The following is a 21,684-nucleotide window of genomic DNA, read 5'->3' as shown; positions in this document are numbered from 1 at the left end:
CGTTCATGCCTCCGCCACTGCGCCTGTGTAGCGGGACCGCTCGTGTAGAGGCTTTTGAGCTCTGGAAATCTGTGGATGCACAAGAATGGATTTGGCAGTCCGAATCCTGGAACATGGTCGAGAAGTCCGTCGCCTCCACAGGTGTCAGAGAATAGAAGCCTCGCCTCTGCTGGAGGGTGGAAGAGACAGAAACCGGTTGTTTGCAATTCGAAAGTGAAAAAAGACAAGATTTCAGCGAGAGACAACACGGGCAAATATTCAGGACTCGGAAAATCTGAGTGAAACGAGCAGCTGCTGTTGAAACGTAGAGAGGATTCTGAAAACGAAGAAGGATGTTTCAAAATTGAGGAAGTCTGAACAGAGACAACAGCAGCGGTTGCTTCTTGTGGGCTCTATCTTTGTTGAGAGTTTAGGGTGCTCTCGATGCATGCAAGTCCACTGCGTCGAGGCGTCAGCGCCTGCCCGTCTGTGCCATGAGAGGTTTCTGTGAGACTTGCAAGCTCTTCTGCTTTACAGGGTCGTTGTCTTCTAGGAATGCATTCTGTTGACAGAGAAGGATCTCGACATCGTTTTTGCTTGTCCTCACATCGGACCAAACCAGCCTTTCGATTCTCCTCGAGGGTGGCTTCAACTACTTAAATGCAGGGAGAAGATACGCGGAAGTTTCGATGCAGTAAATATATATATATATAAGTATATATATATATATATATATATAAATAATAGCCCATATATTGTATGCGCACGCGCCTGCAGATAGTATATATAGGTGTACACATGTAAACGTGGATTTATGGAATGCCAGCGCGGACGGGAGTGTGGTGTAAACTGGCCAATGGAAGATCGGAGAGGAGGAAGACATTTGTGTTCTTTGTACTTTTGTCTTCCTTTGTGGCATGCTGTATTCGTTGGTGAGCGCCAGAGTCTCGCGGCTTTGCGGCGCATCGCAAAAGTTGCATTTGAAAGGAGGCACGTAACCGGTCGAAGTAGACCAGCTCCGCTTTTTTTTTTCAAATTCGCTCGAACATAAAAGAGAATTACGCTTCTCGGTGATTACGGCTCGACGCCGAAGTCTCGAGAAGTCACTTGGTTGCATGCGCCCACTGGTCCTTGGCTAGTCAGTCGCTCTCCCGCTTTTCCCAGTGAACAGCTTTCGTGTCGATTTTTTTCTTCGTTCTCATGGGACTTTGTTTTTCCTTTCGTTTCTTCCACCGGGAAGCCGCAGAAACGCTTCGGTCCGCCGCCTGCACCCTCCCTTTCTCGGCGAGACTGTCCTGTGTGCCGCGCCGTTGCTTGGAATGCCACAGGCTTTGTGTGTCTCCGTTCCTCCATTTTTGAGCACATCCACAGACATCCACTTTTCCGTCTCTTTTCCTTGGTTCTTCTCGCCCGTTCCCGCGCTTGCTTTTCTGTCTTCACCTTTCCTCTTCTCGTCCTCGGTACTGGTTGTCTTCTTCCTCATGCCGTGACGTCTCTTCCTTCTGCGATCTTTCTCGCGATGTCGACCGTCTCTACTCCTCTCTTTCGGCTGCTCTCCGATTCTTCTTCCTCATCCTCCTTTCCGTCCACACCTAGTCTGCGTTGTCGAAGGCGGCTCGCGAAGTCGGTGGATTCTGCAGCAGCGCAGAACGCAACGGCAGGTTCCCGGACGCTGCAGAGACAGAGACATCTTTACTGGAGAACTTGTGGCGTCGTCTCCGTTGTTTATCTCCTCTTCCACTCTTTCCTCGGTGAGTCCTTTCTCCCTCGAACGCATCCTCCCCTCGTACAAGCCCAAATCAGTTCTGTCTCCACGTCCGGCATGTCAGGATGCGTGCATATGTTCTCCGACGCAAGTTCTTGCTTTCAGTCACTGCCGCATGCCCCGTAGCTCGTCGTCGTGCGAGAGTGCAGAGTGAGAGGTCGCGAGGCGGCTTGCTTTCTCCATTCTCGTTTCTTGTCGTCTCTGACTTCTTGCTTTTCTCTCGCTCACTCTCTCGAACGCGGTCGCAGCGACAGAGTGCGCCCTCTCAAGCGCGGAGTGGGCACCGCGGCCCAGAGAATCCTGTGAATCTCCACCTCGCGACAGAGTTTCTTCTTTTGTTTCAGGCGTCTCCGGAGGTGACCAGGTCGCCGTCGCGGGCAGCGGCTTATGCCAAGACCATTTCCCGAACGACCCCGCCGTGTTGAATTACTGTCAAAATGGAGCAACATGCAATGTCCAGCTCACTTCCGGTCAGCTGAAACGGGTGACGCGTCTCTGGCATCCGACGTCTGCTCGGCTGCCGCAGCTGCGGTCGATCGCGCCGATGTACTGTAGAAACTTCACAGTGATGCAGGTGGAGAGACGCGCCAACGGAGCATGCAAGCGTCTGTGTCTCTCTTCTAGGGATGGACGCGTAGCTGCAGACCCCCGTTCACAGATGGGAGTGCACATGCGTAGCTGTACAGGCGCAAGTGGACAACCATGTCAAAAACATCTGTCTTGCGCAGATCTGGTCGAATGTCTTGCATTAGCGGCGAGAAGCAAGTCACTCCCCAGAGTCGACCCAGAGCTCTTGAACACCCCCAGTGTGACTGACGCAACGCTTCCTCAGTTTCACTCCAGCGTCCGAGATCCTTTCTGTCTCTTCTCTCTTTCTTCAGTCCTTGCAGGCGTTTGTGCATGCTGTTGTCTCTCTCTTGTTGCTGCGAAAACTCGGGAAAAGCCTGACTCCTTTCACAGCCCACGATGGCCGTCCTCTTCACACCTGTGTCTCCTGCGTTCCTCGCTTGCACTTGCAGGACAGCTTCTTCAGATCATCTGCAACTGCGCCGAACTCCAGACAACAGAGTATCTCTACGCTGGCCCGAGTTGCTCCATCAAACAAAAGCTCGCCTTTGTTGCTGGCTCTTGTACGCTTTCTCTGGGTTTGCATGCACACTCTGCGCTCGGCACATTTGATTCGCTTTCCCCCAGTTCGCATTTCGACTCGCCGCCGTAGAGCAGGGATTCAAAACCTCTGCCTGCCTCTCTGTGGCGAGGCGCCGGTGTTCACCTTTGCTGCTGCTCCTTCAGCGTCCACTGTTGCTTTTGCTGCCGCCTCTTTCGTTTTCTTGTGTTTTTTGACGAGCCGCGTTTTTGCCTCCATGCCGAGCGATGGCGTCTGCGTACGAAGACTTTCCAGCGCATCTCCACTGAAAGTCTTCGTACGCACCCAGGTCGGCTTCCAGGGCCGCCGTCGCTGAGGTGTATGTCCAGAGCCTCTAAACAGCTGCTGTGTGGAGCTCCAGCGCGGACTGCGTCGACCCTCATCGCGCTTGTTCCTCTCTGTTCGATCTGTGGCTGTGTGTCTGTCGCTCTGGAGCTGGGGTTCGGTCTCTTTTTGGCCTCACATGTTCCCACAGAGTCTTGCGTTTCTTTCTGACTTGTTTCACTTGTCTTCCTGGATGCGTCTCGTGCATGCGCAGGCGGCTGCCTCGAGAGGTCTGGTCTCCGACGAAGTAGACAGAAAAAAAAGCGACTTTCTTCCCTGTCTTGGCTGTCCTTTCATGTTTCCTCTGTGATTCCCGCAGTCGGCACGAGCGTGCGCAACACTTCGTGGCTGGAAAATCTGCTCGGCTTGAACTCCTGGAAAGACGTTCCTTCCCGAGTCGCCTCCTTCTGCTACACGGTGCCTTGCCCCAGTCCAGACGGCTCCAGCATCTAAGCGAAAAAACACTTGTCCTCACCCCTGTCTTCACCCTCGCTTCCTCGCTCAGCACATTCATATAAACATATATATATATACATATACTGTGATTATAAATGCATATATATACATATATATATACATATATATATATATATATATATATATATACATATATGTATGTATGTATATGCTTGTTTGTGTGACGTTTGTAAGGGGTGGTGTCTGAACAGTCTTAGTTGTGTACATTCGTGTCGCCTATTGACTTTCTTCTTTTCTTTGGTCTCTCTGCAGTTTCAATTTCACACTTTCAAAGATGCAGTATGGAAAGGGAGTAGCTGCCGTCAATGCATGCAGCTGTGTGCAAAGTTTTCTATCTTCATCGAAATGCGTTTCACCATGGATTTGAGCTCCATCCATCCACCCGCGGGAACCGGTACTCAAATGCATATCCATATATATATATATATATAAGTATAAATAAGCACATTCGTATCCAATATATATAAATATTTATTCTTTATATGTATTTATATTTATGTATTTAGGATGTTTCTTGTGTGGAACTGTGGAGCGAGGGGTTGGAGTTGACTGAGTGGTGCAAAGATACCTTTCGCCTTTTTTTGCATGCATGCGAAGCCGATCGCTTTTGTGTTTCCAGCTGGTCGACTCGATTTGCGTTTTCTGGCTTCTACCGTGGCTCACTTTTCAGATTTCTCGGGCCTACAAAACCAGCAAAAAAACTCGAAGTTGCCTTGTGCCCACTGCAGAGAGACACATGCGTGCAAATGGCCGCGCTGACCGAGTCCTATTGATTATATAAATATACAAGTATACAAATATATATATATATATATGTCTACGTACGTATATTTGCAATTGTCAAACCTATATATATATATATATATACTTATGGATTAGATAGCTGTTTTATTCTCGAGAGAACGACAGCGGCGTCGAGAACGGGGTCTGTTTCCAAAAACACAAATGCGACGAGAACGGATGATAGTTGTAGAAGCGAAGAGAGCCCAAAATTTCGGAATTCGTTTACTTGTTTTCAGGTTTCAGTTGCGATAGTTGAATTCGCAGAAAAACGACATTTCCACGCATGAGCATGCACCACCGTTTTGGAGTTTTGGACCAAGCAAACGCAAACAGACACCCAGTCTTTGCTCACCTTCACGCATATTCTCTCCATATACATATACATGTGTACACAGGTATATGCATACAAAAAACATGCATCTAAATATAAATGCATATATATATATATATGTATAAATATTTATTTATATAAAAAACATAAGTGTATTGTATTTGTGGGAAGACTAATTTTTTGAAAAGTCTACTTTTTCGACGCTTTACGTTTCGGTGCACTTGCTGGCAAAATGGTTATGGACTTTCCACGTTTTCTCTTTTCTCTTCCTTGAGTGCCTTCGTCTTGAGCGTCTTCCTTTCCATCTTTCTTTGCATGCGTTCGCGTGGACTTTCTCGTAGCTTGACTCTCCGGAGGCGCGAGGGGCGAGGCGACAGACTCCTCGACAGCTGAGGAAGTTGAAGCTGGTGGACCTGCTGTTCTGCCTCTTTTTCTCTCTCTTTGTTCGGATTCCTCCGCATGCGTTTCTGCCGCTTTCGTCTCAGAGTCACCTGCTTCATCAGGTTGTTGCGCCTTCCCTGTTGCACTCGACGATGTCACCTTTTCTCCCTTGCCTGACGTTTCCTTCTCCGAACGAACGCCCCTACGAGGCGCTCTGCCTCCCGACTTTCGAGCACCTTTCTGCTCTTCTGACTCCTTTTCAGCAATCCGTACCTCCGATTCAGTGCCCATCTCTCCTCCTCTTTTCGCCTCTTCTTCTTCTCCTTTGTCATCTTCTTCTCCTTCTTTCACTTCCTTCTCTTCGTCTTCTCCTTTCGCCTCTTCTTCTTCTCCTTTGTCACCTCTCTCTGCTTCTTTCACTTCCTTCTCTTCTTCGACGGCTTCCTTCTCTTCGTCTTCTCCTTTCGCCTCTTCTTCTTCTCCTTTGTCACCTTTTTCTGCTTCTTTCACTTCCTTCTCTTCTTCGCCTGCTGCCTGTGAGTCTTCTTTTCGGTGCCGTTCTTGCTCTCCTCTGGGCTTCGGCTTCCCTTCATCTCTTCCTTTTCGTGTTGCGCTTCTCCTGTCTTTGCCTGGCGCGCGCGGAGGCGGACGAGGAGGAACAAACGAGTGGGGAGGAGGCGCAGGAGGAACAGAAGAGTCTTCAGAAAGGAAATTTGCGGGAACGACCAGAGGCGCCGCCGCCAGGCCGAAGCGGCCCTGCAAGCTGACAGGCTCCTGCGGTCGCGGTAGCAAACTCCTCGAAGAAGATGAAGATGAAGACGCAGAAGATGAAGATGCAGAAGATGAAGAAGATGCAGAAGATGAAGAAGATGCAGAAGAAGATAGAGAAGAGGGGATGTTGAGTTGCTTTTTGAGTTCTTCCACGCGAGCGACAGCGCGATTTTGGACAACCGTGAAAAGTTGAGAGACGTCGGGGACCAGCGTGCATCCTGCGGGTACAGGTTCTTGCCGTCCTGCGAAAGGCTCTTTCCTCACCTAAAAGAAAACAACGGTTCACTCTTTTTCGAACGGACATTCATTTCCTCCCCGACGCACTCTCACGCTTTCCTCCTCTACTCGTCTCTCTCTCTCTTTTCTCGTCTGTGTGGACTCTGTTCGACGTTTGCCCGACAAGAGCTTTTGAAAGTGGAGACTTTCTGCCTCTGGCGTCCGTTCGCCGCAGTCACACACACACATGCAGAGCGGTAGAAACTTCTGGAAGGAGCCTTCTGGATTGAACGTCACGGGAAGGACAGAGCCTCGAACTCTGAACGCTGTCTTCGAAGACCCAGGAGGTCACCTACCCCGAACCAGTTTGAGAACCATGCCTTTTTCTGTCCTCCTGCACCCCCTCCAAGGCTCTTTTTCTGAGCCGCAAAACTGTGAACGGTTTCGAGATCTTGTGAGACTGTCTCCCTCGGCACTTGTGCTCGAAGTTCAGAACTTTGTCACATGAGTGACTCGCGGACTCCACAGGTTTTGGTGAACAAACAGAGCATCGCCTGAAACGAAGCAATCATTGCGATGGAAGAGTCACGGAAACATACGCTCTCTTGGATCCCCCCGAATCTCTGCGTCTCCCCTCCACGCCATGCGAGAGAGGCGCTCTGCGGGAAGGCACACGGTCCTTGAAGAGTGTTTCCTGTTTGGGGGATCTCTCGCTTTTCCAGAAAACGGCACCCAGGCTTTGAAGGCGCCTTTTGACGCTTCTCTGCTCGCCACCACCGTCGCTTTCTTCTCAGCTGTCCAGGTCTGTTTTTTGAAACTTCATTCGTTTTCTGTTTCTCCTCTCTTACTGTTCGAGTTGTGAAGAAGGATTCTTCGTCGAGCTGGAGGGCCAGCTGCAGGGGTCGCTTCGCGAAGTTTCTCATCACAGGCCTTGTCTCAGCGCAGTTTCCGAAGAGCGACCACCGTCCGAAGACGTACAGACCTGAGGGGAGGAGGTGCCAAGAGGAGAAAGAGAAGAGCTGTCAGTTCCGCTTTTCGCTGTGGCTTCTTTTTCGCGTCTCTGCGTTTGTCTCTGAGCTGGCGTTCACTGCCTCTGCATTTCCTCACCGAGCCGCGCCCGCGAAACCGCGACAATCAAACGGCGAACGTCTCGAATGTGACCGACGCGCTCCGTGCGAACGAGCGAGAGAAGAATGTCTGAAGAGAAAAAACAAGAGTCCAGTCACCCTGATGCTGCGCCCGGGATTCCACGCTCAACGTCGGTACTTCGAACGGCAATATACCACAGTGGAAACACACTCCTTCATATGCCTGCACAGAACTAAGCATAGTTTTATTTATATAGACCGAGACAGAGAAATAAATATCCGTACATGTGCATATGCAGCTACTCGGTGCGTTGATACAAGCCACCGCCTCTCAGTCTCAGCTCCGTGACTGCAGCGGCGCAGGCCGCCACACACACAACAGTCTGTTTGTCGCCTTTCTCTTTCTTTGAACTTACAGTCATTTTGCATGCCTTGGTATTTGTCGACCGTGGCGACGGCTTTGGGGAGGCCGATTGCTGGGTTCCACGCGCATCTTTGATGGAGGACATCTGAGATGAGAGCGAGCTGTCCGTTGTACGTTGTGAGGATGCTGATGGCTTCGGCTGGATACCCTGTCAGCCGCATGTACATGTAGAGCGCCACAACGGCTTCAGCTTCTCCCAAGTTCTGGTAGAAGTACGGCAGCGGACTGGTTTCGCCTTTGCCTGCGTGATCCTCGACGTTGATGAACTGGAAGTCGAAGGAGAGTCCTGGATTTGCGGTGATGTACCTTTCGCTCTCCACAACGGCAGGCAGATTCCCCAAACGCCGGTAGTTCCACGAGTAGAGCGCCGCGAGCGACGGCCGGGCGCGTCCCTGCATGTCCAGCTCGAGCGCTGGCGAGCGCAGACGAATGAAGCGAGAATACAGCGACTGGTCCAGTCGCGAGTACTTCTGAAAGGCCTGAGAAACGCGACGCGCAGGCAGACGAAGCAGGCGTCGACGCGGAAAGACGACAGGAGGGCAGACACGGAGAGAACGCGCGAGCGAGAGAGAGAGAGCGAGGACGGAGAAAAGGAAGGCCTGTATGCTCAGGAAAAAGACGGAAGAGAGGACCCAAGAAAAGAGGAGAAAGGGAAGAGAGAGAAGAGAGGGAAGAGAGAGAAGGGAGGGCAGTCTCAGAAATGAACGAAGAAGAAAGGACTTCAGAGAAGGTGAAGCACCAGGCGAGAAGACCTCGAGGGACGTCGACCCCCCCCCCCCCCTCCCCCCCCAAAACAATACTTTCTCTGGCCTTCCCTCCTCCAAAAATTCTCTGCGCTCGACTCTCTCTAGAAAAAAACAGCTAGAAGAAAAAGGCAGCCAAGTGCTTGGTTTTTTCGTTACCCGATGCTTGACAATGGGAGGCAGTTGGTGGTGATCTCCAATCAGGACTACACGCTTGAGCCTGCTCACGCCTCCACGCTCAAGCTGCTGCAAAAGCATCGGAATAAATGTTTCCACTTCGAGGATCTGCGCCGCCTCTTCAATGATCAAAGTGTCATACTGGAACTTCAGCCCAACGAGATTTTCGCGGGTCATCGCTGCATGCGTGCAAGTCATGGCGATCATGCGCGCGTGTTTCCTGAAAGAAACGAAACCTCGAAAAAACCTCGCATTTGCCTCAAACTTTCAACGCCGTGTCTCCTCGATATTGACACACACTCAGATGTGCATCTACTCCCTCGCTAGCCGCCTCGTCGAACTTCGCGGGAGTCCTCTGAAGAGAAGCTGCCTGCCCGGTGTCTCTCGCACTCGAAGGCTCAATGCTTCCATATACGCACAAATACCACATACATGCATATATATATATATATATATAAATATGAATATAAATATACGTACAAATTAATATATGTGCGTGGAAATATATATATATATATATATGTATACATGTATATACAAATACCTGCATGTGTATACAGGCACACACTTATACGTGTATATATATATATATGTCTAATGCGCTCCTTACGTGATAAGGTAGTTGGCGCGGTCGCCGGCAGTGCGAAGGAGCTCGAAGGCGCGGCAGTCGTCGATTTGTTGGAAGATTCTGTCGATGTATCTGAAGCAGCATTCCGCCATCTCTTCGTCCTTGGCCTTGTCTTTCACGAACAAAGGTTGAGGAGCGTCCGCGAAGAAGAGTGGAAAAGGAAAGAGAAGCTCGAAGTAGGTGTGCCTGAACTCGCGCATGGCTCGCTGCGACGCAAGAGAGAGGCCGCCAGAAAACACCGTGCAGAAGCGGCCGAACGAAGACGACTCCACACTCTGAGGAAGTCTAGGAAGGAAAAGGGGAATAACGCCTTTTGAAAAGAGAAAAAAATCGGAAAAAATTGTGAAAAATCATGAAAAAACTGTGGCAGGGAATCACCTGTTTTCCTGATCCGAGGAGAGGTCACTTTCACTTAGACAGCGTGCAGTGTTGACAAGTTAAAAATCCGGGCGTTCAATGCTCGAACCTCTTTTGACCATAGACCGTAGTCGTCTCCTAGCGTACCACTGGATCCCTGTTGGAAAGCATGTCTTCCCTACTTTCTCCAGGTGTTTCTCTTTTTTCTCCCTTTCTCTCGTCGCCCAGCTTACCACCGGATCAACAGAAATGCATGCATTCTCATCTTGTTCCTGTTCATCTCCATTTGTTTCGTGAGCGTCTTCTCCCTGCACTTGTCTCGCCTTCTCCACCTTGACGACCAGGGGCGTTCCGCGCTCTTGTTCGAGATCTGAGAAAACCTGTGAAACGCGGCTCCAGAACGCGTTTTCTTCCTCCTCGTTTACTTCTTCTTCTTCGTCTGCATGCACCCGTCTGTGTTTCTCCTCGAGGAGTTTCATTCTGCGAACGAGTTTCCGAAACCTCTCCATTCTGAAGAGGACGTGGTATCTGTAGAACTGGAGAGCCGTCTCGCAGGAGAATCCGACGTCTCCGACGGAGAGCCCAGGTGCGTCTTGTTCCTCGAGAGATCTTCCGAGTTTCTCCACTTTTTCGAGCAGCTGTTTTCGGCGCTCCAGGACCATGTTGACTCTCCCCTGCTTCGAGAAGGAGAAGTCTTCCACTTCGTCGTCCAAGTCTCCGATCTTTCCAACTGCTCGTTCCCGACTCTCTGCATACAGGTCCTGTTCGCCTCGACCCAGCCGAAGGAGATGCGTTTCGTCCACATCCAAGTTCTTGATTTTCCGGAACAAATCGTTCAACGCTGCGTTGCTGTGGGAGACGAGTAAAACCTTTTCGGAAGGGAAGTTGTGGTAGAGAAGATACGCGAGATGCGCTGCCGTGTCTGTCTTTCCACTTCCCGGAGGTCCGACGACCATCGTCAGTCCAGGTTGCAGACCCGAGAGGAGACAGCGAACTTGCTGTGGAGTGAAGCTGAAGACAGAGCCGCAAACATGGGGAGATCCTCGCTCAGGCAAACAGAGAAGGTGGGCAAACGGCGATCGTTTGAAACAGGTCCCATCGTCCGCAAGAGCCGGCCAAATGTGGAACAGGAGTTTCTCCGACCAAAGTGGAGTCACATCTTCGAACTGGGGGAACCGTTCACGAAAGAGAGAGAAGAGAAACGCAAACACCCCCGCTCCCGTCCTCTCGAGGAAGTCAACGTTCCGGACGACCCCACGGCAAGCTCTCACAAAAAGCGGTGCAGCTTCGCCTTCAACATGATAAACGAACAACCTGCTCTGTGCGGGCAGGAACTCCACACTGAATGCACCTGAAGGTGAACTCGGAGCAGCGGAGAAGAAGGAAAAACGCAAGAGAGGAAATCACAGCAGACGAAAAAACCGAGACGACACAGGTGGAGACAGGAAGAAGAAACGAAGAGAGGAGACGGGGAGAGAGGAAGGGAAGCATGCACCCGGAAAGGCGAGAAAAACTCCACGAAGATCGAGAATTCGAAACAGGTCCTTTCCGGCTATACGGCAGCTGCTCCAAAAAGCAATCATGTTTGCCGCGTTTCGCCGCATCGAGGTCCGTGCTCCACTTCTTCTCGCAACATCTCTTTTCACCTTCTCAACCTGCACCGTGTTCTCTGCCCTTCTTCTTCTGCATCTTTCCTTAGCCTCTCCGTCCCCTTCCTTTCTCGTCTCCCCTTCCTTTCTCGTCTCCCCTTCCTTTCTCGTCTCTCCTTCCTTTCTCGTCTCTCCTTCCTTTCTCGTCTCTCCTTCCTTTCTCGTCTCTCCTTCCTTTCTCGTCTCTCCTTCCTTTCTCGTCTCTCCTTCCTTTCTCGTCTCTCCTTCCTTTCTCGTCTCCCCTTCCTTTCTCGTCTCCCCTTCCTTTCTCGTTTCCGTTTCCTTTCTCGTCTCCCCCTCTTCGCGGACCAGAGCTGCCTCTCGTCTTTTTACCGGATTTTGTTTGTGTGTCGGACACAGTCTGGATACGGTCCGACGGCGGGAAGGGTGTATGTGCTGGCGCGGACTTTGAGAGCTGGCCATCCAGTTGGGTCTCCTTTCTCGGCCGGCTCTGCGTCTCGGACGTCCAGGACGAAGGGAGGACTCGCGACGTTCCCTTCTGTCTCGAGCTCTGCTTCGGCGAGCGCCTCGCGCAGGTGGACCAAGTCGAGGAAGGTATCTCGGAAGTCTAGGCGACGCAGCCGAGAAGGGAGACGAAAGAACTGAGCACTCCCAGGGTCTCCGAAGCCGAGGAAGAGGTCGTGAAGCCAGGCCGGAATGACGACGTCCTCGGGATGATTCATCAGCGACCGAATGGTGGAGAGCACGGCTTTGAAGGTGTTGTGCTTCGGATGTCGACGAATCACCAAGTTGAAGCAACTGTAAAAGTCCTCGAAACCTTCCTCCTCCATTCTCAGAACATCTCGGCTGTACTGATTCGGATCGAGAAGAACGCGAAGCGTCCGCGCCGTCCCCATAGGCATGCGAGCTGCGCAGGCACACCGTCGGAAGAAACGGAGTCCAAAGAAAACCGCGTGAGACGGTAAGAAGAATCGTTTCAGGGGAACAAACGAGGGAACAAAGGAAGTCACACAAGGCGCCACACGAGAGGCGCAGCGACAAAATCCGAAAGAGGACGCGAAAAGTGGAGACAGACAACGAAGGCGAAAACAATTCTCCGCAAACTCCGACGAAACGAACTGTGGCCCAGAGACTCTTCACGGCTCGCTTTCGTTTCCTTTGGAAATGTACAAAACGCGAGAAATCGAGGAAAGGAAAAAACACCAACAGACTTGGCCGCATGCAGCTCAAGCCAGGAAAGGCAGCGGCAGAGAACTGCGCCACCAAGAGAACGCGAGAATCGGAAAGAGAGCAAAACCTCCACGTTAAAAAGAGGACGTTTGGAGACTTGATCGGAATCCAGATAAAACGCCTTTTCTCCGGTTTGCGTCCACTGCTTTAACCTCGAATTATCCTGCAAGCACTCGAGTTTCTAAGCCGCGTATCGTTCGCCTTTCTTTCTTCGCGCTCTCGCGATGCGCCGAATCTCCTGCCTCCTCTTCCTACCGACCCCCCCCCCTTCTTGCTTTCCTCGGCAAGACGGCAAAACTCACTTCATCCACACAAACTGCATAGGGCCATGTTTGTGTGCAAACTGCATAGGGCCATGTTTGTGTGCAAACTGCATAGGGTCATGTTTGTGTGCAAACTGCCTGTGCTTCGTCGGCCTTACGTTCGAGGGGATTGAATTCGCTGATGACTTTTCCGTCTTCGTCGAGGACCTCGACGACCTCGCAGCCGCGCAGGACGACGACTCCGAACTTTTCGGGGAACTGATGCACCTGTTCGAGCTCTTGCAGGCGCCCTGTGTACGCCTCTTTCGGCGCGACGATGGCGACGAGGAAGAGGACGTCGAACTGTCGCAGGGCATCCCACTCACGCGCGACTTGCGGCTTGAGGCCGGCGAGGTCGATACTCAGTTCCGCTCGCACTTCTGCCGGAACTGTCTCTCCAACCTGCAGAGAAAAGGTCTCGACTCTTCTTTGAGGCATTCAACGCCCCACGAAAAAAAACTGAGACGCCCTTCGGAAAAAAGATGCGCAACACAAGATCACCTCTGCAAGAGTCCTCCAGACTCTGCCGCTCCACGGAAAACGGCGGATCGAAACACAAACCACGGTGCGGAAGGAAGAGCGAAAGGCAGCCTTGCGCGGGAGTTACGTTTTCCTTTCCTGAGTTGCGTTGTGCTTCACACGCAGTCCGCTGGAGGTTATTGCGTCCGCTGAAGATCCGCGCTCCAAGGAGGAAGCAGGGGATGACGCAGGGTACAGACAGAGTTGACTAAAGAAGATGGAGACGAGAAAGGTAAATTGAAACCCCCAGAGAGGAAGGAACAGGACAGAAGAGCGACGAGGAAGGAGACAACAAAGAACACCGGGAAAAGCCAACGCAGAGTGTCGAGAGACGACCGCAGACAGAAGAGGTTTTCGTTCGCTTCTTCTCTCGATAAAATGTTATTCTTGCTCTTTGCCTTCCTCCAATACTGACGCATTCGTTGTCCTGTTTGTCCATGTACCATCTCCACTCTCTCATTGCTCTCCTCTTGTTCCCCTTCCACTCTGCTCATTTCTTCTTCTCTTTCCTCCCGCTCTTGTTCCTCGCATTGCGCCTCTCTTCTCTCTTCTCGCTCTCCTTCTGCCGTGTGCTGGCTCTGTCTCCTCTGTCGCTCTCTTCGTCGACTGCATGTCTTCTGCTTGTCGCTTGTCTTTGAGATAGCGCTGTTTCGATCGAGTTCTCACCTTAGGTTTCTCGACTGCGACGACAGAGAACCGCTGCAGCTCAAGCGCCATACGCGCGCTGCCCTCAAAAACTGTTCGGCCTCCCCCAGCGTCCAGAGCACTCGAGTCCGCGTACACTCCAGTGACGGCAGAAGGCGCTTCCTTCCTCCTCGGCTTCATGCGGAAAATCGCGTCTTGAACGTCTTCGCGGATTTCGTAAATCGACTCCAGTCTGCAGAGAAAAAAATGGAAGAGGTCCAGAGACAAGACTCGCCGCCCGCCAGAACGAGACAACAGACATGCCGGGAGAAAGAGACCTGCACAGAGAGAAAAGGGAGGGAGAGAAAAGAAGGGAGGGAGAGAAAAGAGAGAAACGGAGACTACGACGCACAGGGACAACGAGAGGGAAGCTGCGAGACAGAGACGCCGAGCTGGCGACCACGAAAGACGAAGAGAAGAGCTAAAGGAAGGAGAGGAAACGCATGCGAAGGAGAGAACCGAGACGGAGACTTCAGAGACGGAGGAGGGGAAGCGAGGGAGGCTAGGCGCGAAAGACGACCAGAGAGACAAGAAAGAAAGAACGAAGGATCGGAAACGAATGAGGCTGTGTCTGTGCACCTGAAGAGGTTGAAGTTTCTGAGGAGATAGTCATGAATGGTGAGAAATTGGAGATTCAACTTGGGTAGGGCCAAGGCTGTGTCGCCGGTGTACTGGTCTGCAGGAAGAATTGCTTCGTTCCACATCTCCTCTTCAGAGGGGTACAGAGAGAGAGCGTTGAGTTGCTGGATCTGATCTGGGCGACGCTCCAGATGGTGACACAGAGTCTCCGTGAGAAACTCGCGAATCCACTTCTTCGTTCGGCGCGAGTGCGGAGGCAACCGCGCGTAGAAAGCCGCGAACGTCGAGGAAGGCGCGACCTCCGGACGGGGGGCGCCTGAACAAGAAAATCGCGAGAAGAAGGAAACTCAACGGAACGGCGAGACGACGAACAAACCCAAGAGACCGACAGAGAGCAAGACGCACATACCTAATACACATCTACATACACACATGGAGTTACACACATATATATATATATATACGTATGTATATATATATATATATATGTAGGTATGTATGTATATGTGTATGTAGGTATGTATGTACGGTTGTGTAGAGACCGCGCGAGGGGAGAAGCATTTGAGGACAGAGAAAAGGAAGTGACAAAGAGATAAAAGAACGGCACAGGGGAAACGTTGCGACATAAACAAAGTAGCAAAGAGGACAATCCGCTGGAGAGAAGGCCGTTCGTGCGAAGAAGGCGTTTCGGAACATCAGAACTCGCAGCGCGGTGGAAGAGACGAACAACTCGCTTCTTCAGATTCGCACCTGGGAGAGTTTGAGGGTCGACAAGGTTCAGGTGGGTGGCCATCTGCAGGAGAGTGAGGAGCTCCTGTTTGTCCAGAAGCCCACGAAGTTCGGCAGGCGCGTCGATCGCCGAAACGGCAGCGAGCGCCGGCAACTTGAGCGCAGGAATGTCCGACGAAAGTGAGAAACACAACCTCTGGAAGTCTGCCACTCGCCTGTAGTGAGCGTCCACGCACTGGTTCGGCGTCAACGGCAGACCTGAGAGAAGAGACGCCAGAGAGAACGGACGCATGCGAAAAAGAGGCGACGAAGGAAAGGGAGAATAGAGAATGAGACCCCCGAAGCAGCGAGCAATCAGAAAACAAGAGAAAAAGCACTGCACAACCTGCCCATCCAGACATTCAAAAAGAACATGACTGCATGCATACACACATAGATACAGATACGTATATGTGTACATATATTTATATTTATATCTACCTATATATATATATATACTCATATGTGTCGACTACTACACTGACATGGACCTATGTAGTATATATATATATATCTATTTATATATGTATATATATGTATATATTTATATATATATATATGTATATATATATATGTATATATATATATATGTATATATTTATATATATATATATATGTATTTATATATGTATATATATATGTATATATATATATATATATGTATATATATGAATGTAGGTATAGAGAAAAACGCGTTTATGATGATATGAAGGACTGGGTGAGTGTCGAGGAAACAACGGTTTGGTTACCTGAGTCATTGTCGATTTCGAATCGACTGTAGAAGTCGAGGAGCTCGACCATTTGTTTGTAGACGCCGGCCTCTGGAGTCTTGGCGAGGGCTGCCATGCGCGCGCGGACGACCACATGCAAGTCGTTCAAGAGAGGCAAAATGCATCTCCTTGTCGGCAACTGGTTTTCGAGATCGATCAAAAGTTCCAGCATCCGCTCGGCCAGATAGACGACCTCCATCGGCGGTCCTTCGTCCGCATACTTCAGTGGAACGTCGTCTAGAAACAGGCACGCAGAGATGGCGAAAACGCATGCAACGCCCCACTGAAAAATGCATGCAGAGACGAACTAAATGCATGCGTAGATCGGCAAGAAGGCAAATGAGGCAGAGGAGCAGAGACTATATAGGAAACGCATAGAGAGGCCCAGATGGTCACATGAGAGATAAGAGGAGGCGCTTCCAAAGAAGACGAGATGCCTCCAGAGGAGACGCCATCAAAGAGGGCAACGGCAAGCGCATGCAGAGTCGACAGAAACATGTACATGCGCGCCATTCGTCGCCTAGACAGAGGGGAATATCGGTGCATCTGCGCAAACAGCCTGGCCGCACAGAGAGCTTCTGCCCTCTCGAGTTGTCCCCCGCAGCTTCGCAGCTTCCTTCCACACCTACTTACCGATCAGCCAGAAGAACTGCTGCAGAAAGAGAGGAAAGAAGTCGCGTTCAGTCCGCGCGCGTTTGATCTCGCGATCTCTCGCGCGTTTCTTCGCAGCCTGTTCTTTCGGCCCGAGACTCGAGTTTTCTTTCAAAATCCCGTCGATGTTTTTGGCCTCGAGAGCCTCGTCAGCGACCTGGAGCTTCTTCTTGCCTTTCTGCCACAGCAGGAGCGCCGCACCACTCGTCTCGAGAAGCTGGTCGAGGAATTTCGGGGATGCATGCACCCACATCGACGCGCCGCACACCGCGAGAGTCACGCGTCGAAGCATCACTTCTTCCAGTCCCTGGAAACAGAGAATCAAGAAGCGGACGACGAGAGTCTTCTCCGCGACAGAGAGAAGAGAAGAAGGTTTCTTCGCTGCCGCACAGTCTCCTGCGGAGGACGCCTCGACGCATCCGTTCGCGGTTCCGCTCTCGGCAGTGGGATATGCGTCTGCAGAGCGGAGGAAGAGATCTAACAGACTGTAGAGCAAGGAAGAGAACTTGGCGTGGAAAAACTCGTCTGGAAGGCGGACCATGTTGTCTGCGCTCAACTCCGCAGCCACAGCGTCTCTCTCCCCGTTCCTCCTCTCCTGAGAAGCTCCACCGTCCATTTCAACATCCTCTCCACCTGTCTCCTTCTTTCCACCTGTCTCCTCACGCGCTTCCGTCCGGCGGCCGTCGCTGTCTCGGAGGAGAGGATGGTTGAGGAAGGACTCCCAGAGAGGCAAGTTTTTCCGGTGCTTCTCCAAGAGCATGCAGACGATGAGGAGCAAGTGAGCCTTCGACACAGTTGGCTCGCCACTGTCGGCGTCCGCGGGTGTCTCCGCCCCGTGAACGGGGAAGAACGGCCACAAATAGTTCTCGAAGAAAAGGGAAAACTCGAGGGTGAGAAGACCTTGTTGCGGGAAGTGAGCGTCCACCAAGTCATCGTAGATCTGCGTCACCAGACTTGGGTCGAATCCCTCCTGCTGCCTGCGAACGCCTCGAGCTTCGCTCTTCTCGCTCTCTTCTGCATCCTCGTTTGGCGCGCTCTCCACTTGAGCAATGGCCTCTAGCGTCTCGCGAGCGTCTTCGAAGCGTTTCTTCGCGGCTTCGACCCTCTTGTGTGCGAGTCGCAACTGCTTTTCCACGGAGTGCCTTCCCTTCTTACCCGCACCCCCCTCTGCTGCATCTGCTGCATCTGATGCATGCGCGGCTTTTTTCTCGAGCTCGGAAGCAGTCTCCTCTGCCGCCTTCAACAGTCTTTCTTGTTCAGCCAGCTGCTCTCTGAAGAATCCGACCGCATCGGGGTGGACCAGCGGAGGGCGTTTCCACCTTGACTGGCCCAACTTGGAGAATGTATGCGAAACGCCCTGCCGCCGAGACGACGGGAGATCGCGAAGCGCTCCTCTCTCGTCCTTTTCTCCTCTCGCGCCTCTCTCCCTTCTCTCGCTCTTCTCTAGAGGACTCCCTGCCTGTTCCCCGCAACTGCTCGACGCCAAGAGAGACGCCGCATTCGCCGTGACCGGCGTAGAGGGAGCAGAAGGAGGTCGCGGCGCGACTCGACGAAGAACTAGAGGCCGGCGTGAGCATGCAGAGGGAGGGGGAGGCGGAGCAGAAGATGCAGGAGGCGAAGCTCCAACTCGAAGAATTTGTGGACCTGCCGGTCCGACGGTCGCCGGCCTGCCTCCATCTGGAGGAGGAGGTGGGGGACGCCTCCCGTAGGCGCACATTGAGAGAAAGCTTCAGGGAGATCTCTTTGTCGAGTTGAGCGTGTCTCCGGCCCTCTCAGAGCCTCTGTTCCTCCTTCGGGAACGACTTGACAAAGATGTGAGGCAACGAAGTGACTGTTGGTTTCTAAAAGGGAAACATTTTCGTTCAACTCGAAACAACGGAGCCTCTGAAACAGAGAGAGACCGTCCCGCGAAGGCCAAGGGCGACAGAGGTCCACAGACGACTCTCCCTCGAAGAACCACGTAGAAAAAAGACGACGAGATCCCGGCGGTGGAGAGGTTCGCTTGCATGCCTTTCGGTACCGCATGCGCTGCAGCAAGACGCAGTCCGTGCACAGTCGAAGAGAGGGTAACGGTCAAACTCTGTGTGACTGAAGACCTTCTCACTGTGCTCCAGTCCCGATAATCTCGGGGGGAGCGCTTAAACTGCGAAGTCGGCTTCTCCCGCGTTTCACAGATCGTAGAAGCGCTTTCCAGAGAGCTCTGCCATAGGGTCGGGGAACGCATGCAGATGCGGTGACCTTTCCGTTTCACTTTGTCGTTCGGCAGAGCGAAGACGAAAGAGTCGCTGTTTCAGGAAAAGGAACACTGAAATGCAGATGCGAAGTCCAGCTTCCGCTGAAACAAAAGAGAAGCCGAGCGGGGAACTCGAGAGGAGGCAGAAAGCAGTCTTTGTCGACGAGAAATGCGTCAAAATAGAGGCAGCGAGAGGAAGGGAGCGAACAGAGAAGATGTGAAGAAGATGAAGAAGGAAGAAATAGACCAAAGGGAAGGCGCGCAGAAAAAAGGAAATATGAGGGAGAAAAAACCGATTGTTGAAGAATGGGCAGGCGGGATGCCCGAGTAACTGAGGCGAAAAAACAGAAGGCCTGAGGCAAAAGACAATGGCTCTGGGGTAGCAGAGGCACAGGCAAATCACAGAGAGACTCCGTTTGCTAACCGCGAAACACGGAGAAAACGCTGGAGAAAGAGAGACGCCCAAAACGAGAAAGGGCACACGGAAGAATGTCTGTGGGGGGGAAAAGACTGTCTGCGCAGAATCTATCCAGCAAAGAACGAAAGCTAAGCGAAAAATCTCACTGGAAGACGTGTAAGGCATATCTTTGCCAGAAGAACGGCAAGCAGGCGCCGCAACACACCCAAGAAGCGGACAAAGAAAGACCCATTTTGCATCTCTACGCAGTTGACAACCCCTGCTTTTCTCCCCAGTGTGCGCTGACCAAAGCAAGCCACATCGGCTTATATTCGGAAATTTGCCTTCGCGGCCGCATGCGCAGGAGATTCGCGGCTTGGAAAGAAGAAGGAAGTACTTCTTTAAAAAGGGATAAATACGCTTGTGTGTAGGGATTTCGAAGCATGTGTAGGAGGTTTTCTTTTCCTCTAAAAGCAGCGGTCTCTTTTAAGCAGTTTCCTCCACACTGCATCTGTTCCCTCCTCTCTCTCCCTTCAGACCGAGTCGCGAGATAGATGCACAGGTAAACGACGTCATTGATCCTTGTACGGTTTATACCTTCTTGAATCCTCAGTTTAGGTTGAGGAGTCTTTTGCTCACAGCTTGTGCCGTTTTTCACGGAGAGCCCAACCGCCGACCGCACTCTTTGTTTTCATCTTCAGAAGCGGGACTCCGTCGCTATTATATATCTACACGCCTGTGGGTGCATGCGTATCTGAAAGTGAGAGCCAGACAGCTACCATCATTTTTATAGAGTTGAAAGAAGAGGATTGTCCTTGGACGAAGGCCGTTTTTCCTGGTGAGTCACATCGAATAAGCAGAGACACGAGTCGGCATTCTGTCGCAATTCCAGCTTCACACGGAGTCTCCATTACGCTCCACATGTAATCCCAGTGACGCTGCAAAACTGGAGTTACAGTGAACCGAAAAAAAGCTGACAGACTTCGTTGACACTAATCGACCTTCAAGGAGTAGACAGGCTCCCTTGGACGTATGTATCCTTGGTCATCGCCGCCGTTAAAAATGACGAGATCTTCAATTACAAAAGTCGCAAGGAGACTGTCAACACATGAGGGATACTACAGCTAAATGCTGTGGATCTACTGAGTAGTGCGTAGTTCCTGAGCTAGTCTCTTACAGAGGATAGAACCTGGCTTCCGTCATTACCATCCCTACGCCTTGAAATACAATTCGCTTCTTGTCGTAAATTCGACCTCAGTGTACCACAAGCCAGGGGAGCTAGTTAAAGGGCAGCCATCCTTATCATATTGTCCAGGAGGCAGTCCTTTGTTTTTCCTAGTGATGTTGATCAGGTATTCTCGGCAGGATGCTGCGAAGACCAATTCAATCTTTGAGACGAGCGAAGCTTTCTAAATCCACTGTTTTCTCTCCTTTTATGTAGAATGCTAAAGCGACATGTAGGGAAGTTCCTGTTGAACGTTCCTCACGTTTCATGCGGTCCCCAAAACGTGAGCTTCGGACCCATCTACCAAAAACGCAAACCTGGAGAATATTCATATATATAGAGAGAGAGAGAGACATCTTTTTAAAAAATCTTAGATGATACATCCGTATGCATTTGCCTTCCAGACACTTTAGGAAGATCTGCATGCGTGCGAGGAGGAAGCAGGACGCTGAATCGATTGCCGGAAAAACTACCTCGTGTTATGCAAACATTGGAGTCCCCTATAGTCAGATACAAATGTGACAGCTTTTTTCCCTGTCTGTGCATTGCCTCATCCAAACAACTTCCTCACGAAAAGAGCCAAGAATTGCAACACCGAGTTTCTCCCTTTGATATTCCAAAGAAGGGAGCAAAAACAAGGACGCGTGACTATCTAAAGTTTTGCAACTCTGTCTGGGAAATCTGCAGTGTTCACGGTCATGGATTCAGTGTCCACGACTAGCTGGCGCTTAATGTAAGTGCTGCACCGTGCAGCTTCCAAAGAAACCGCCTATTAAAGTTGGCGCAAAAATGGATTGGCGGGATCGTGTATGTGTACAATTTCGAATGTTCCTGAAAAAAGAATCTTCGGTCTTGCCCTTCTTTACCTTCCTGTCTTCCTTCATGCTTCCTAACTTCGTTTGAACTACAGACAACCACAGCGAGCACTCTAGCGGCCAGCTGTGCTTTAGCGCCTTACACAGTAGCTAGCATTCTACCTCTCGTCAAAGGAGCATCCGGATGAGAATTCAGGATGATGCATGCAGCCGCATCCTTCAGATGAGGTTCTGGATGCACCGGTCGCTGCTACTGCCCCCCTTTCTCCAATACCTTCTCGGTACTTCGGGTGCTCGGAGGAAACGACGT

At 51.3% G+C, this 21,684-nt stretch overlaps 2 protein-coding genes across 2 annotated transcripts; one reads left to right on the top strand and one right to left on the bottom strand.

Moving 5' to 3' along the window:
• Nucleotides 1-1,148: 1,148 nt before the first annotated feature.
• On the top strand, nucleotides 1,149-4,415 carry TGME49_314415 (hypothetical protein). Its single transcript, XM_018782817.1, has 4 exons — nucleotides 1,149-1,730; nucleotides 2,089-2,214; nucleotides 2,764-2,874; nucleotides 3,535-4,415. The coding sequence occupies exons 1-4, from the start codon at nucleotides 1,499-1,501 to the stop codon at nucleotides 3,666-3,668; spliced, it is 603 nt and encodes a 200-aa protein (XP_018635376.1). The 5' UTR covers nucleotides 1,149-1,498; the 3' UTR covers nucleotides 3,669-4,415.
• A 195-nt stretch (nucleotides 4,416-4,610) lies between these two features.
• TGME49_314410 (aquarius, putative) lies at nucleotides 4,611-19,519 on the bottom strand. The gene is made up of 14 exons (XM_018782816.1): nucleotides 16,687-19,519; nucleotides 16,033-16,290; nucleotides 15,266-15,502; nucleotides 14,516-14,831; nucleotides 13,919-14,129; nucleotides 12,853-13,135; nucleotides 11,574-12,108; nucleotides 9,825-10,602; nucleotides 9,217-9,440; nucleotides 8,589-8,826; nucleotides 7,679-8,165; nucleotides 7,282-7,371; nucleotides 7,023-7,156; nucleotides 4,611-6,222 (listed from the first exon to the last, which is right to left on the bottom strand). Exons 1-14 carry the CDS (start codon nucleotides 18,419-18,421, stop codon nucleotides 4,996-4,998), a joined length of 6,753 nt encoding a protein of 2,250 aa, XP_018635377.1. The 5' UTR covers nucleotides 18,422-19,519; the 3' UTR covers nucleotides 4,611-4,995.
• Nucleotides 19,520-21,684: the final 2,165 nt, after the last annotated feature.

This window comes from Toxoplasma gondii, chromosome XI, assembly GCF_000006565.2.
Source record: "Toxoplasma gondii ME49 chromosome XI, whole genome shotgun sequence".
NCBI classification, from domain to species: domain Eukaryota; phylum Apicomplexa; class Conoidasida; order Eucoccidiorida; family Sarcocystidae; genus Toxoplasma; species Toxoplasma gondii.
Note: the sequence above shows the minus strand (reverse complement) of the source record. Positions and strands in the feature narration are given on the sequence as shown.

What these genes read in the sequence shown, in the direction of transcription:
- TGME49_314415 (XM_018782817.1), top strand. Translation starts at nt 1,499, where the DNA reads ATGTCGACCGTCTCTACTCCTCTCTTTCGGCTGCTCTCCGATTCTTCT. An exon ending in CAATGTCCAGCTCACTTCCG is followed by an intron (nt 2,215 to 2,763) that starts GTCAGCTGAAAC and finishes TTGCACTTGCAG; the next exon opens with GACAGCTTCTTCAGATCATC. An exon ending in CGCCTTTGTTGCTGGCTCTT is followed by an intron (nt 2,875 to 3,534) that starts GTACGCTTTCTC and finishes TGATTCCCGCAG; the next exon opens with TCGGCACGAGCGTGCGCAAC.
- TGME49_314410 (XM_018782816.1), bottom strand. Translation starts at nt 18,421, where the DNA reads ATGTGCGCCTACGGGAGGCGTCCCCCACCTCCTCCTCCAGATGGAGGC. An exon ending in CGAATTCAATCCCCTCGAAC is followed by an intron (nt 12,109 to 12,852) that starts GTAAGGCCGACG and finishes GTGCCTGCGCAG; the next exon opens with CTCGCATGCCTATGGGGACG. An exon ending in GCATTTCTGTTGATCCGGTG is followed by an intron (nt 9,441 to 9,824) that starts GTAAGCTGGGCG and finishes CTTGCGTCGCAG; the next exon opens with CGAGCCATGCGCGAGTTCAG.